Below are 16,810 nucleotides of genomic sequence, written 5' to 3' on the forward strand. Positions count from 1 at the left end.
AGCCTCAATGTGACTGTATTTGGAGATAGAGCCTTTAAAGAGGTAATTAAGGTTAAATGTTCATGGACCGATAAATGGATAAAGAAGATGTGGTACACAGATACAATGGAATATTACTCAGCCATTAGAAAGAATGGAATAATGCCATTTGCAGCAACATGGATGGACCTGGAGATTATCATACTAAGTGAAGTAAGTCAGACAGAGAAAGACAAATATCATATGATATCGCTTATATGTGGACTCTAAAAAAAAATGATACAAATGAACTCATTTACAAAACAGAAACAGACTCACAGACTTAGAGAATGAATTTATGGTTACCTGGGGGGAGGGACAGATTGGGAGTTTGGGATTGACATGTACACACTGCTATATTTAAAACAGATAACCAACAAGGACCTACTGTAAAAAAAAACAAAAAAGAAAGAGAGAGAAAAAGTTAAATGAGGTCATAAGGGTGAGGCCTAATCCAATATGACTAGTGCCACTATAAGGAGGAGAACACCAGAGATACCCGCACACAGAGAAAAGCCCATGTGAGGACACAGTGAGAGGGCAGCAGTATACAAGCCGAGAAGAGAGGCCTCAGGAGAAACCAGACCTGCTGACACCTTGATCCTGGACTTCCAGCCTCCAAAACTGTGAGAAAATAAACTTTCTCAGAAAATCAAATTTCTGTTGTTTAAGCCCCTCAGTTTGTGGTATTTTGTTATGGCAGCCCCAGTAGACTAATGCACCTTCTAACCAAGTAACATGCTGCTGGGAATTTATCCTAAAGAACAAAAGCTACATGTTCAAATATGACTATACCTTCTTTATAAATAACCATAAGAAACAGATAATAGGCTAATTGCTGTACACCAGCAGTTTCAGTTATTACAGCACATAAATGATGAAACGTTATCTATCCATTAATTACTATGCATATGAATACTTCAGCCTCAAGGAAAGGTACACACAAAATGATATTACTTCTTCTTTAAGTACATAAGTTAAGGAAGATGAAAGTTTAGAGATAGATGGTAGTTATATTTGCACAACAGTGTGAGTGTACTTAATGCCAAAGAACTATACACTTAAATATGTTAATGGTAAATTTTATGTTATGTAAATTTTACCACAGTAAAAAAAAAGTAGAAAACAAATTACAACACATACATAATTGTAGTTGTGATGTTTAAAAGGTATCAAGCAAGATTGGAAAAAGAGTAAAAACACTGTGTTTGGTCAATAGGACAATCTGTAGAAAATAATTCTGTTTTTTTTCACATCACTTAAATAATACTTCAGTTGCTAGTTTAGCAAATTACATATGTTTGTGTATGCATGTGTGCATATAAAAAGAGATTTGAAATGATACACAAACTTTTAACAATGGTTATCTCTGGTTAAGAGAAAACAAGAATAGGAATTCATCTGTATGCTTGATTTCTTTAATTTAAAAAGTATTTTAATATTCGAAAATAGAAATAACTCAAAAAGGATGAAAACAAACCTTAAAGGATACAAACAGAAAATTCCATCTATATATCTAATTGTTAACATAACCACAAAGGAAAAAGACTTAATTCAAGAAATTTTTAATACAACACTCTGACTACATACTTTTTTTAAAAATAAATTTATTTATTTATTTTTAAATTTTTGGCTGCATTGGGTCTTTGTTGCTGTGCACGGGCTTTCTCTAGTTGCAGCGAGTGGGGGCTACTGTTCATTGCGGTGCACGGCTTCTCACTGAGGTGGCTTCTCTTATTGTGGAGGACGGGTTTTAGGCGCATGGGCTTCACTAGTTGTGGCTCGCAGGTTCTAGAGCGCAAGCTCAGTAGCTGTGGCGCACGGGCTTAGTTGCTCCGTGGCATGTGGGATTATCCCAGACCAGGGATCGAACCCATGTCCCCTGCATTAGCAGGAAGGTTCTTAACCAATGCACCACCAGGGAAGTCCCTCTGACTACATACTCTTAATGAAAGTTAGTCTAAAGACAAAAAGCATGGTAGAGCAATTGTAAATTTTACATAGCAATTTTGTTGTTGGAATGACACTGGTATAGTTTATTCTGGAACTTTTTATGTATATTATAAGATAGAGTAAATGAATAAAGATGCTAATATTGCTGGGATCCAGGGTTCTCACCTTAAGAGAAAGGAGATACAATGATGGAAAAGGGAAAAGCGTGGGAAAGACCCTGTGGTACTGACTTAGAACAGATGGATGGATGGGAGGGAGGGAGGGAGGGAGGGAGGGAGGGAAGAAAAAGAAGAAACCTAAATATTTTTGCCATCTCTGTCCACTGAAAGGGCCTAGAAGTTGTGACACTCAAGTAGCCATGAGCAAGCTGGGCACCCAGATCTGGGACGGGATAGGAAAAGAACAAGATCGCCCTGGACTATGTTATTGTACCTCAAGTGAGGAAGTGCCCAAAGGACTGGGTTGGGGGGTGAGGGGGCTGTCCAAAAGGCCCAAGAACCAGGTTAAAGGTGCCCCCATTGGCCAAATGTGAGACAGTGTGAGCATCAAAAAGAAAACTGAAGGTCATACAACTGATTTTAAGAGTTCAGGGGTTCAAAGTGATACTGAAAAATGGGGTGTCCTTAACAAAAGCATGTCAACTAATAAACATACGAGGAATAATAACTACAAAACCAGCATTTTGCAACCATCAGCAAAATAAATCATTCAGCAGGAATTGGCAATTGATGCTAAAATCATAGCATAAAATTTTATTGGACAGGGCTTCCCTGGTGGTGCAGTGGTTGAGAGTCCGCCTGCCGATGCAGGGGACACGGGTTCGTGCCCAGGTCCGGGAAGATCCCACATGCCGCGGAGCGGCTGGGCCCGTGAGCCATGGCCGCTGAGCCCGCGCGTCTGGAGCCTGTGCTCCGCGACGGACGAGGCCACAACAGTGAGAGGCCCGCGTACCACCAAAAAAGAAATTTATTGGACAATAGGATGTTCATACCGTCTCAAAATATCACACTGTGGAGATTACCACGAGGAAAAGATGACTACTTTTGCAATGTAAAGAGATGGCAGACAGCACCTTAAGTGATCAAACAGTATAAGCAATACTCAGGCAAACTAACACTGCATGTCTCCTGATGTGCACTGTAGTCTTTGCACCAAAAATATTTAACCTGAAAAAACAAAAAAACCTCACAACAACAACAAAATGAGGGACTCTGGAGAGCGGTACTGCACTAGATTAAAATAGGATTAGGAGACACGCCAGCCAAAAGCAGTGCGTGATCCCTGATTGGACCCTGCGGCAGGACAGCATAAAGGATATCTGGGGGAACTTTGAATATGGGTTGTAGTTTCAATAACACAAATTTATCAACATTAGCTCCCATGGGTTTCACATACGTATGCTCTTTCGGAAGTTTTGGGAAGCGATGAGCATTACCTTTGACGGGTTAATTACAATATTTCTAGCCGAGCCATGCTCGTCTCCAGTAAAGGCGGGCTGATTGTTGAAGCCTTGCTTTACATTCACAGCGGTAAGTTCATCCTGTGGGCGGAAAGGTACTGATTAGTCCGAAGGATGTCAAAGCTCCAACTGAAGCCAACATCCTGTAGCCTCAGGAATGACGAACATTGCTATGCTCTGTAGAAGAGAACTGTTCAACACTCACCAAGGAAAGAAGCAACAGAGGTTTAAAAATCAATATATATATGTGTAGAGAGAGAGAAAGCAAATGTGGCAAAATGTTAACAACCATTGCCTGTAGGTGAAAATTCTTCACTAATAAAATTGGAAAAAGGAAAAAAAAAAAAAAAAAAAAGCAACCTCCCCCCATAAACGTAAACTCAGAATGTGCAGACTGGGATTGTTTCTAGAGAGCCCACAGCTTGACTGCCGCTGTGCACGTACCTTGCCAGCCCCTGTGCACGTCTCGATGCTATGTTCCAGAAAACTGGCTCACTCAACTTACCCGAGACCCCACAGCGAGTTAAAGACAGGAATGAAGGGCTCCTAGGCGCAAGGCTTGTGATAACTACACACCACCACAGCCCTGCAACTGAGGGGAAGTTTAGAGCTTGCCAAGCTGTTCGTACACCTCGGCTCACTTCACCTTTAGCAATTCTGAGGCAGACGGTAGGCGCGTGTCTTCATGCCTGTTTACAGGTGAGAAGAGTGAGGCTCGCTCAGCTAGTACAGTAACTGGACAAAGCCGGCACTGAAAGACCATCTTCTCACTCCTAGACTAGGAAGAGAAATTTCCATGACACTGTGCACCAGAGTACAAATGCCACAGGAAAATGTGGTCTAAAAATACACAGCCACAATTCGTACCCTCCTTAAAAAAGATCTACTGGATAGATATAGGAAAACTTTCCTTACCAAGGTCACAACACATCAAAAATAGCCCAAGGCATTAAAAAAAAAAAAAAAAAGACCTTCCCCTGCCCAGATCATTGAGTTATAGAACTAAATCAGAGTTCCCAAAATACAGACTTGAAAGCATAAAGGGGAAAGGTGTGCGTAAATGAAGCCACCTTCTGCTCCCCTCACTTCAGGCCAAGAAGTGGTCTCAGTGACACCTGGGGTAATGGTAGCAACAGCACAAGAATATACACTTATTCTTCACAAGTAATTGCTGTAAGTGTAAAATGAAAAAAAAAAAAAAAATCAACTGATCAAATCACTGCTATGGTTAGGCAGAAAGCCTTAGGCCAAAATCCTTAACGACATATAGCACCTGAAAGGTCACCTTGGCCGAGAACTGGGGTCTCCTGGAGTCATGCCATGTAACTTTACTTAATTGTGTGTGCTCTAGCTAATACCTTGGCTGGGCACAGTTCTGGTGGGCTTTCAAAAAACCCCACTACGGGAAGCTTAGCTCTATGGTAACCAAGTCTCCTCCCAGCACGGAAGGTAGCTGGAATTGTGATCTGCACAGAAGATGAGTTGCATGTATATATCAAAAGACATCTCAAACTGCTCCTGCATTTTCAAATAAATTATGTGGAAATCTAGGGCAAAACTACATAATGCATATTGTAAGTCAAAAAAGTGTCAGTCAACTGAAATAAAGCAGGCATGCTAATGAAATTTCTGCCATCTCAGAGTCTAAGGAAGAAGGGGGACACGTGGTGTCACGAGGGGAGTGGGACAAGAAAATGGAATTTTTATCTGTGCTTTAGCATCAGAGTAATACAAGAAACACTAATTGAGGAATAGCTTATGTTTTTACTAAAAATACGTCCTGGGTTAATCAAGAGGGAATGTGTGAGGCTTTCAGGACCAGTTAGTTCCATTTAGTGCTGCTTCAGTTTCTATTCTAAACTAACCCCTGCTCAGCTAGCTGCCCGTTGTGACTGACTGCTAAGCACTGGCCTGGACAGACATGCCACGCGCGCACACACACACACACGCACACACACACACGCACAAATACACACACACCCGCACACACACGCACAAATACACACACAGAATCGCCAGAAGGAAAAGAACATGGGACCATGGTAACAAGTCTGTCAGCCACATCAGATTTTCCTCAAACTAGGATCCACACAGGTACTGCTGGGAGCCTTGAGTGCTGAGAACTTTCCACACTTGTATTCTCACTTTCATGAAAATGCATCCGGAATCTGAGCGCTTCTCACTACCACCGATGCCTCCCCCAGGTCAAGGCCACCATCACCTCATGCTTGGACACTGCAACAGCTCCTAACTGGTCTCCCTGCTTCTACCTTTGCCCTCTGAAGGCCACATTCAACACAGCAGCCACAGGGAGCTTTGGAAAACTTGAGTGAGATCACGTCACTCCTCAAAGCCTGCGATAACTCCGTACCTCAGAATCCGAGCAGAGGCCCTATGAGGTCCTACAAGTCCCTGAGTGATCTGGCCCCTTATATCTTTCCGACCTCATCCCTGACCACACTCCCCTTGCTCACTCTGCAGCTCCTCAAGTGTCCAGCTGGACGACCTCCAGCCTCAGGGCCTTGCATGGTCTACCCCTTCTGCCTGGATCGCTCTTCCCTGGTTTCCACATGGCCAACTCCCTGGCCACCTTAAGTCATGTCCTCGATGAGAAATCTGATGACCCTATTTGAAACTGGAACTGCGCACCCCATTCCCTTCACCCTAGCACTCCTAATCGTCCAATAATCCATAGCACTGATCACCTAAAACCCCACGTAATTTACTTATGATGTATCCTGTCTGTCTCCCCCACCAGAGGTAAGGTCTGTGAGAACAGGGGTCTTTATGTTGTTCACAGAAGCATGCCAAGAACACAGAGCAGTGGCTGGCACGGAGCACACAATATTCAATTCACAAAATATATTCAATAAATATCTGTTGAAAGAGTAAATAAGTGAACGATAACCTGTTTCGAACAATTAACGTAAGTATATTCTGCATCACTACCCCATGACGTTGAGGTCCCTAATTCTGTGTGGATTTATGACTAGAGCCACTTCACCTCTCAGAGCAGTGGCTGTCACCCCCTCAAGCCCAAGGCACCATCCTAAAAGCAAATATTTTTAAATGCCCTTTTTCCAAGTCTGAAATTAAATTCATAGACAATAACTTACCAACATTTTTTTAAAAAATCAATGTAATGCCCTCACTCTAAAAGTTTTTTCAAAATGAAAGTAAGTTATAACAACATAGGTACTTGAAAAGGAAACCCTCAGGCATACACAACAAGACCTCTACTACCCAAAAAGTGTGGTCCATGGGCCATCAGCGCTGGCTCGTTAAAAATGCAGAATCTCATCTCAATCAGCTTAACAAATTCTCCAGGTAATTCAGGGACACATTAACCTTTGAGAAGTGGGGCCCTAGGAGACATCAAGAATTAGTAAATGCTTGTTCCTATACCTAGAATCACCATAAATGCAGTCCGTGCAAAATGCAGACTGATGTAGGTGTGCTGTATTGCTATTTCAAATGATCAGAACGGCATGATGTGAATCTTCTGTAACGGTGAAAACTCTTAGTAAAATTTTCAAACCAACAAAATAAAATCTTCTCCCAATATATTAAAACGCAATCGTTATATTCCTCAGAGACTCAGTGTATACCGACTGTGTATTAAAATCATGCCAAAAAAATACTTTGAGATCACATGTAAATAGATTCCCACCTGGAACAGAGAGAAAACGACTTTGAAGGTTTGGTGGCACATATGACAATCCAGTGGGACACAGGACAATTCGCCATTGAGGACATCTAGCACCCCGGCCCCGCCCACTAAAGGGCAGTAGCACCTCAACTGTAGGGACAGCCGACACCTGCTCCCAGAGTGTCACCACACTCCTGCAGAAAACCAAAGTTTACTGAGAGGACTGCTTTTCCCTTTTAAAGCCCTGCCTCTGAACAGGGGAATCCAGGTTTCAGAAACAGGGAGTTTCACACAGGCTCTGCTCCTGCTGCAACACCATGACGATGGGACGTCCAGCTCCAGCCACGACAGGCCCCTACAGCTCGCAGCTGTGGCTACAGGTGGAGGCCTTGCTGACCCCAGGGTAAGGATGACTAAGTGGAAATGCACACAAGGGGGACAAGAGCCCAGGCTCTGCGATCAGACTGTCTGAATTTGAACCTCCAACTCCACTGAAGAGTGACTCAAAGCAAGCTCTGGAACTGTTCCCGGGCCTCAGTTTCCTCAACTGTGAAACAGGGATAGTAAGAGTTTCTACTACTATTATCTCCATAGCCCGGCTGAGGAAATAAAAAGCAGAGAGGTTAATTAACTTACCCAAGGTCACACAGTGGTAAAGAACTCCAAAGAATCCACGTTCCTAGCCACCACGCTATATGAACATGGCCAGCAATAATTACTACTGCTGCTGTCTGTGTCATATTTCTGGTTCAGAAAAGTGATAACCTGAAGCTTCAGTAAGCACTCAGAAACACAAAAGATCTGCTTCAGAAATTAGAAAGACCTTGGCCTTCAGTAGTGGTTCTCAAACTTTTGCATGCATCAGAATCCCCTGATGGGTTTGTTAAAGCACAGCTGCCACTGGGGCCCCTCCCCCAGAGCTTCCAATTCGATAGGTGGGGTGGTGCCCAAGAATCCGAATTTCTAACAACTTCCCAGATGAGTGATGCATCCAGGGACCACACTCTGAGAGCCCCTGACATAAAGATTTGGAGTTGGTGGCTTTCTAGAAAGCCAGGGCATTCTCATGCCCAGCATCAGGGCTGCACTCACCACCAGGGAGAAACTCGATGCTCCACCTTAGCTCAGGAGCAGGAACTCCCAAGAAGAAAAGCCTGGTCAGAATTCTCTGCCACACCCCTGTCTCCACTCCAAAGGCACACACACAAAGCTACACACACACACACACAACACACACACACAACACACACACAGGATCAAGGAAGAAAACAAGTCAGAAAGTTTCTCTTTCACTCCTTTAACTTCTCATAGACCCATGAATAAAAGCACCGGGGCTGCAGAGCGCTCAATTAAATCAGGAAGCTCACAGAGCTGAAACGGAAGGCTGCAAGGCGCGTCTGCTGACGTTTACTCACGCAGAACTTTAGGTCAACTTCCTAGAGAAACCAAGTGAAACGGAGGTAAAAACCAAAGCGTCACAACCAAAACATGCACCCTGACGGTTTTTCTCCTAAAGTTTCTCTAAAGAGTGAAAGTCCACAGCAAGAATCCAAACACTGAGTTAAGAGTAAGATCCAGATTCCAGAGTGTTTACTACTGTTGTTTAGACAGTGTTTCTCAAACTCCGGTAATGCACAAACAGACCCCTTTGAAAGGAAAAACATCCTCTCTGACCCCAGGATGCGTGATGAACCCAATTTGGGAAAATGAGATAGGACGTGGATACTTAACGGCATTAGGCAGCGCTAAGAGATTCAGAGCAAGATGTAATGTGTTATACGAACTCAACTACAAACTTTTATGACACTTTGCTCTGAAGGCCTTTGCCAAATCTAATCAAGCAAATATGTAAGGGAGAGAGTCCAGATTTTAAAACAGCATGCCTCTCAAATCCCCAAGCCAGGGGACGCAAATAGCTTCCTCTTGCACTAGCCTCGAACCTCTGCAAAGATTTTTCTAAATAAGAGAGGATAACCGCCAAAGTCCTTACCATGGTCCTTACAGAAACTGAAACTTGTTTTGCTACACCTAGTCAACAGTTCTCATAAAAACTAGAACCGTCAGCTGCTACTTTGCCTATTTGCAAAGCTGAGACAACTAAACCCCTCAAAACTTGGGGACACAACCAACCACGAATCACGATCTTAGCACCAAATCCTTTCCAGTAGAAGAACTCCTTTGTTGGAGGTTGAAAATTTTCCCATTGTACAATGTGGGGAATAAAGAAAACTAAAGTGCCAACCATGAACTCAGAGAGTTTTAAATGTTTTTGTTTATCATTAACAGCAGTGGGGACAAAACACTGTATACACATGTGTGAGCCCTAATACCTACTCAGACAAGAGACGACGCTAGCTGAGAACACGCATTCTGCCTGGTGGCCTGGGGCAGCGGTGCACCAGGCCAGGCAGCATATGATTTCAACAGGTTTCAAACGGAACTGGTCCAAAAGTAACCTCGACACAGAGAAAAGAAATCTCGGCCACTTGGTCGTTGGCTTCAACTAAAATGATAAGCCTTAAAGCAATTTTAGGGAGACAGGTACCCAGAGACAAACAGAAAGAAAAGCCTAGAAACTGGCCCATGTTCATATGGAAGGCCAGCATTCACTCTGCATTTTTGTATTTTGTACCGATACAAAAGTCAGACCTTCGATATTTTGGGTGAACTCCAAATGCATCCATAAATCTCGCGCATTTACCTTGAACTTCAGAGAATGATGTTATTTTTTGGATCGCTTTCAAAGCAATCTTTTAATTGCAATAAATGTTTCATCAGGAAAGTGAAACCATTTTGATGCCAGTTTGGAAATTGCTTAAGCTCTTTTTCACTCAAAAGGGGAAATAAGTCAGTTTAGCACAATTTTCAATGACCACCTCAAAAGCAGATAATAAATACACACACACAAGGTGCACACACACTTAACCTCCTCCAGACTTCTCATCTACCGCAAAGAACACACGCAGAGATGCCCGATTTCCTCGGTCACCTACTTGCATCTAACACACTAACTCAATGACTGTCAACAGATTGGACAGAAATGCCCACCGGGCATGACAATGTCACAGCAGTAGTTGTCTCTCTATGCACCAGTTAGGCTGTGTTAGCTAAGGTCTTACCCCAAACAAAATTTTTAAAAACAGCTTTATAACTGTTTTCCCTAGCTTGTCCACCTCTCTCCCAGAAGAGCGTTCTCTGAGACCCCTGAGGATGTCTGCAGATCCCATTTGAGAAGTGAGGCTATGATAACACCCATCATGGATAGATTCAATAGTGGTTTTTTCGTTTTTTTGGCCTTGCCATGCAGCATGCGGGATCTTAGTTCCCTGACCAGGGATCGAAACTGCGCCCCTGCAGTGGAAGCTCAGAGTCCTAACCGCTGGACTGCCAGGGAACTCCCAGAATCAATAGTCTTCAGGCAACACTTAGGGTTAGCAGATACAAATGACCCAAGAGATAAGGGAAAAATCTTTCTCGCCTCAGACCTCATCATTAACCAGTTCTATCCATACTTCTCTCAAAACATGTCTCACATCTAGTCCTTCCTCTAAAATAATACGTACAGCCATCTCTCTACACTGCGGCCACTGTCACAGCAGGCCCACGTTGCTGCTCTTCACACACCTCCCCTCCTCCGTCCTGACCTTTCCTCAACCTAGCCTGCCCACTGGCCCCTGATGAACCTTCCTGAAACAGGTTTTCTTTTCTGCTCTACCCTATTCGAAAGCCTCAGAGGCTTTCCACCCACCCCACCCCACCCCAGCCCCGCCCCGCAGGACCTAAAGGGAACAGAAGCATCTAGCACAACACTCTACAGATCCTCAGTAACATCTGTGGGCCTTCGCTGCACCTAACTCCAGCCTTGACTCAAAACACGATCACCGGGCTTCCCTGGTGGCGCAGTGGTTGAGAATCCGCCCGCCAATGCAGGGGACACGGGTTCGATCCCTGGTCCGGGAAGATCCCACATGCCGCAGAGCAACTAAGCCCGTGAGCCACAACTACTGAGCCGATGCGCCTATAGCCCGTGCTCCGCCACTGCAATGAAAAGCCCGCGCACTGCAATTTAGAATAGACCCCCGCTAGACGCAACTACAGAAAGCCCATGTGCAGCAACGAAGACCCAACGCAGCCAAAAATAAAAATTAATTAATTATTTTTTTAAAAAAAACCACAATCACCTAGGATGGGCATTAAACCCCTCAAACAACCAAGCTCCACTTCCCAGTCTCACTTCCATTCTGAGTGTCAGAATCACAGAGATCTGAGTTTGAATATAGAGCCTTACCTATCACAGGGAACAATGTAAGTGACCTCTCTGTACCTCAGCTGCTTCAACTGAAGTAAGTCAAGAATAACTCACAGGGCTGAGGTTACATAAGATAAAATGTACAAAGTTGAGCACAGTGCCTGGCCCCATATTAAGTGCTCCATAAATGGTGGCTACTGGTATAAAAAAATTAGAGCTTTTTTTTTTTTAACTTACATTTAATCTACTTGACTATTATATTCCTTGCCACATACACTGTCTTTTCAACCTCTAAGCCTTGCCTGATGCCATTCCCATCCCCTGGAGTACAGCATGAAATCTCTTGCCTTCTTCAAACCCCAGCTCAGGGCTTCCCCTCATTTGATCAACAAATAACGAAGTATACATCACGTGTGCTAAGTCCTGGGGATTCCATAGTGAGCAAACTGCAAGTGTGATAAATGCCCCAAGGAGAAGTACTACCTGCTCAGAGCACACATGATAGGGGCTTAGCCTAATCTGAGAACTCAGAAAAAACTCCCTGAAGAAGTGGTCTTTGAGCCAAACTCTGAGTCTGAAATAGGAGTAAACTAAGTTAAGAGGAGGATCCTTAGGATAGCAAGGTTGACATTTTGCGTGAAGTGATATAATACTAACTCTACGAAGACCACGAAAAGTTAGAGGTGTATATTGTAACTACTTACGCAATCGCTAATAAAAATAAAATGTAAAGAGGTAAACTAAAATGTCAATAGGTAAGTTTCAATTATTTTTAACATAGTTTAATAATCCAGAAGTAAAATGGTAAATAAATCGAACCACATCAGTAATTGGGTTAAGATTCCAACTAAAAGACAGGGATTGCTAGAATGGATAAGGAAGCAAAACCCAGCTGCATGCTGTACTTTAAATATATTAAGACAGATAAGGTGACAGAAAACTGATGGAAAGAGATATATACCATACAAATGATGAACTTAAGAGGGCTGGAGTGGCTATATTAATACTGGACAAAGTCAACTTCAAGAGAAAGAGCATTATCAAAGATAAAGAGGGGCACACCATAATGAATGAAAGGGTCAACTCATCGGGAAGACGTAACAACAATCACGAGCACTGTGTGCCCAACAAGAGACAGGAAGAGCGTGTGTAAGGTCTGTAGGTCTGGGAAAATGAAAGAAAGAATGTTGTCATGGCAGGAGCAAAGGGACGCAGGTGTGAGGTGAGACTGGGCAGTGGGTGGGGATAGAATACACAGGGTCTTGTGGACCAAGTAAAGGACTTCTATCTTTACAAGAGTAAAGGGTTTTACCCACACACCTATGGTCAGTTAATCTTCGACAAAGGAGGCAAGAATATACAATGGGAAAAAGACAGTCTCTTCAGCAAGTGGTGCTGGGAAAGTTTAACAGCCACATGTAAAAATCAATGAAGTTAGAACACACCCTCACACCATACACAAAAATAAACTCAAAATGGCTTAAATGCTTAAACATAAGACATGACACCACAAAACTCCTAGAAGAGAGCATAGGCAAAACATTCTTTGACATAAATCGTACCAGTGTTTTCTTAGGTCAGTCTCCCAAGACAATAGAAATAAGAACAAAAATAAACAAATGGGACCTAATCAAACTTACAAGCTTTTGCACAGCAAAGGAAACCATAAACAAAACAAAAAGAGAGCCTATAGAATGGAAGAAAATATTTGCAAACCATGAGACAGACAAGGGCTTAATTTCCAAAATATACAAACAGCTCATACAACTCAATAACAAAAAAACAAACAACCCAATCAAAAAAAGGGCAGAAGACCTAAATAGACATTTCTCCAAAGAAGACATACAGATGGCCAATAGGCACATGAAAAGATGCTCGTCATCACTAATTACTAGAGAAATGCAAATCAAAACTACAATGAGGTACCACCTCACACCAGGCAGGATGGCCATCATTAAAATGTCTACAAATGACAAATGTAGAGTGTGGAGGGTATGGAGAAAAGGGAACCCTCCTACACTGTTGGTGGGAATGTAAATTGGTGCAGCCACTATGGAGAACACTATGGAGGTTCCTTAAAAAACTAAAAATGGAGTTGCCGTATGATCCAGCAATCCCACTCCTGGGCATATACCCAGACAAAACTATAATTCAAAAAGATACATGCAACTAACACAACATTGTTAATCAACTATGCTCCAATATAAAATAAAAACTAAAAGATAAATTAATTTTTAAAAAAGATACATGCACCCCTACGTTCATAGCACCACTATTCACAATAGCCAAGACAGAAGCAACTTAAATGTCCAATGACAGATGAATAAAGATGTTGTACATATATACAACGGAATATTACTCAGCCATACAAAAGAATGAAATAATGCCATTTGCAGCAACATGGATGAACCTAGAGATTATCATACTAAGTGAAGTAAGTCAGAAAGAGAAAGACAAATACCATAGGACATCACTTATATGTGGAATTTAAAATATGACCCAAATGAACTTATCTACAAAACAGACCCACAGACACAGAGAACAGTTGCTAAGCGGGAGGAAGGCCGGGGAAGGGATGGATTGGGAGGTTAGGATTAGCAGATGCAAATTATTATATGTAGACTGGATAAAAAACAAGGTGCTACTGTCTAGCACAGAGAACTGTATTGAATATCCTTTGATAAACCATAATGGAAAGGAATATGAAAAAGAATGTATAGATAGATATGTATAAGTGAATCACTTTGCCGTACAGCAGAAATTAACACAACATTGGAAATCAACTATAATTAAATTTTTTAAAGAAAAGAGTAAAGGGTTTTATGCAGTGGGGTGACATCATCCAAACTGAATAGGTCCACAGTGGAGACAACTGATTGGAGCCGGTCAGACCAAACAGGAGGCCTGGGGGCAAGGGGATTGGGACGGGTTAGAGGCTCTCTTAAGAGTTGAGACGTGAGAAGACGGTAGCTAGGACCAAGACAGAGGCAGAAAGAAGGGGAAGCATGGAGGGATATTTACGGGGCTACTCAACAGGGCTTTTGGTAACATGTTGGATGGAATGACAAAGAGTGAGGTTATCAAGGATGTCCCCGGATTTCTGGGATGGCAAGAGCTCTTAAAACAGCGTATAGCAGTGTTAGGGGAATTTTTGGAGGGAAGAGGAACAGATCACAAGTTCAGTTTTAAATGTTAACTTTGAGGGCTTCCCTGGTGGCGCAGTGGTTGAGAGTCTGCCTGCCGATGCAGGGGACACGGGTTCATGCTCCGGTCCGGGAAGATCCCACATGCCGCGGAGCGGCTGCGCCCTTGAGCCATGGCCGCTGAGCCTGCGCGTCCGGAGCCTGTGCTCCGCAACGGGAGAGGCCACAACAGTGAGAGGCCCGCGTACCGCAAAAATAATAAATAAATAAATGTTAACTTTGAGGTAGCTGGCAAAACAACATGTTTCTTACAGACATTTAGAAGTCTAGAGTGCCCAGAAGGTAAGGTCCAGTACCAGACCAACCAGGGACATGCGGAGGAGGGTCTAGAGACAAGCCCTGCAGGCACTGAATTGTGTACCCCGAAAAGACAGGTCAAAGTCCCAACCCCTATACCTGCGACCTTATTTGGAAATAGGGTCTGTCCAGCAATCATCAAGTTAAGACCATGCTGAAATCGGGTGGGTCCTATAATCCAACAGCACACGGCTGGTGTCCTTATCAAAGAAAAGACACAGAAGGAAGACGGAGGCAGAGGTTGGAATTATGCTGCCACAAACGAAGGAAAGCCTGGGGCTCCCAGAAGCTGGACGAGGAAAGGAAGGATCCTCCTCTAGAGGTGCGGCCCTGCCTCCGGAGCTGTGGGAGAAGTTCCATTGCTTTAAGCCACCCAGTTTATGGTATTTTGTTTAGGCAGCCCTAGGAAAGTAAAAAAATCCATGTAGGAGAGGAAGAGGGGAAGCTCTGCCCTATCCCTCAAAGCAAGACTACCCTCTAAAACCAGGATCCAGGCCATTTGGCAGCAGCAAGGGTCTACAACGCAGAGTCTACGGCTGAGAAAAGCAGCAGCGCTTGGCTCTGTAGAAGGGCACACCCCGGCGCCCTGCATCACAACAACGGGCACTGATTTCTGCTTGGATCTCTTCTAATTGACAGGTCACTTAACAGCTGTTTGAGAACTTTAGAAAAAAAAAAGGCGGGGTAGTGGGCTGTTTCCCCAACACAGCCAAAATGCTTGTAAGAAAAGGCACTGCCACCAGCCTCCTGAAGAGAGAGCCAAGGGAAGGGGCCAGACTGACTCAGGGGAGGCAGGACTCCCCTAAAAGGCCACCTAGCATTTCCCCTACCCCCACCAACATCTCTAACATCAGGGCCACATTTGCATCGAGGCCACATCTGAAACTCAGGTCTTTACACATCCACCCTTGTCTACACGGCTATTAATATTCACCCCCATCCAAACCACACCTGCAGGCCATCAATCACTAACGGTGGGGACTCAGACGAACCCCAAAGGATATGAGCTCAACACAAAACAGCAAGTCCTGTCTTGCACACCTGTACCGAGCAGCAGGCAAAAGAGAAGAAAAGGAAATCATGGTTATAGTAATACTACTCTACTCTCTGGCCTTTACGCAGCATATTCACGCCCGTCTTCCTAAAAGCCAAATGGCTCTGGCAGGATGGGCGCCCGTTTACAGGCTGAGAAACTGAGGCTGAAGGTGGGGGGGCGGGGCAGTGAAATGGTTAAGCGGCCACGTGAGAATCAAGCCTCCAAGAGGCCCAATGTGCTCTCCAAGAAGTGGAGATCTTGGAGGAGATCAGTATGATTCCAATCAACCTCAACTAGAATCCTGGCTCCCTCCTCTCCTGTGAAATGGAGATCCACCTACCTTCCGTTGTAAAGAATAAGAGGAAATCGCATGTGAGGCACTCAGCGCTTTAAAAACGGGCTCATGGGAGTTCCCTTGTGGTCCAGTGGTCAGGACTCTGCACTTTCACTGCCAAGGGCCCGTGTTCAATCCCTGGTCGGGGCACTGAGATCCCACAAGCCACCCGCCGCGGCCAAAAAAAAAAATGCTCATCACGGTCATTATAACTGTGATTTTTCACCAGGCAGCACATCCAGCCCCACACCACGCCCCACACGTCCGGGGATTCAGCCACTCTCCAAAAAGCGAATGGGAATGTCCACCGAGTAGGATGTGCTGAACACACGAGACTCTGGGGCCCGACTCCCCAGGAGAACCTCCCTCATCCTTAACCATGAGACAGGCAGGCCCTCCCCCTCCACTGAAAGTGGGAGAGACTTTGATTCAAATTACCTCCAAATACACTTAGCATTTATTCCACTCGTATCTAAATAATTGTAGCCTATCAATTCATATTCAAATCACCTTCAAATGCATGTCACCCTCTGATATCAAACACCTGGATGTGGCTCTCAGGAAAATTGTAGGAAAACTGCCAGAGAAAACTACTTGAACTTTTAGATTTGC

At 43.9% G+C, this 16,810-nt stretch overlaps 1 protein-coding gene across 2 annotated transcripts in view; it reads right to left on the minus strand.

Moving 5' to 3' along the window:
* MED12L (mediator complex subunit 12L) overlaps positions 1–16,810 on the minus strand; it is a 326,301-nt gene that overhangs the window by 293,280 nt on the left and 16,211 nt on the right. For both annotated transcript variants that reach the window (XM_082839059.1, XM_082839058.1), the window contains exon 2: positions 3,407–3,511. In XM_082839059.1, coding sequence (XP_082695185.1) covers positions 3,407–3,511 — 105 coding nt within the window. The remainder of the gene's footprint in view (positions 1–3,406; positions 3,512–16,810) is intronic.

This window comes from Leucopleurus acutus (assembly GCF_964270905.1).
Source record: "Leucopleurus acutus genome assembly, chromosome: 5".
NCBI lineage: Eukaryota > Metazoa > Chordata > Mammalia > Artiodactyla > Delphinidae > Leucopleurus > Leucopleurus acutus.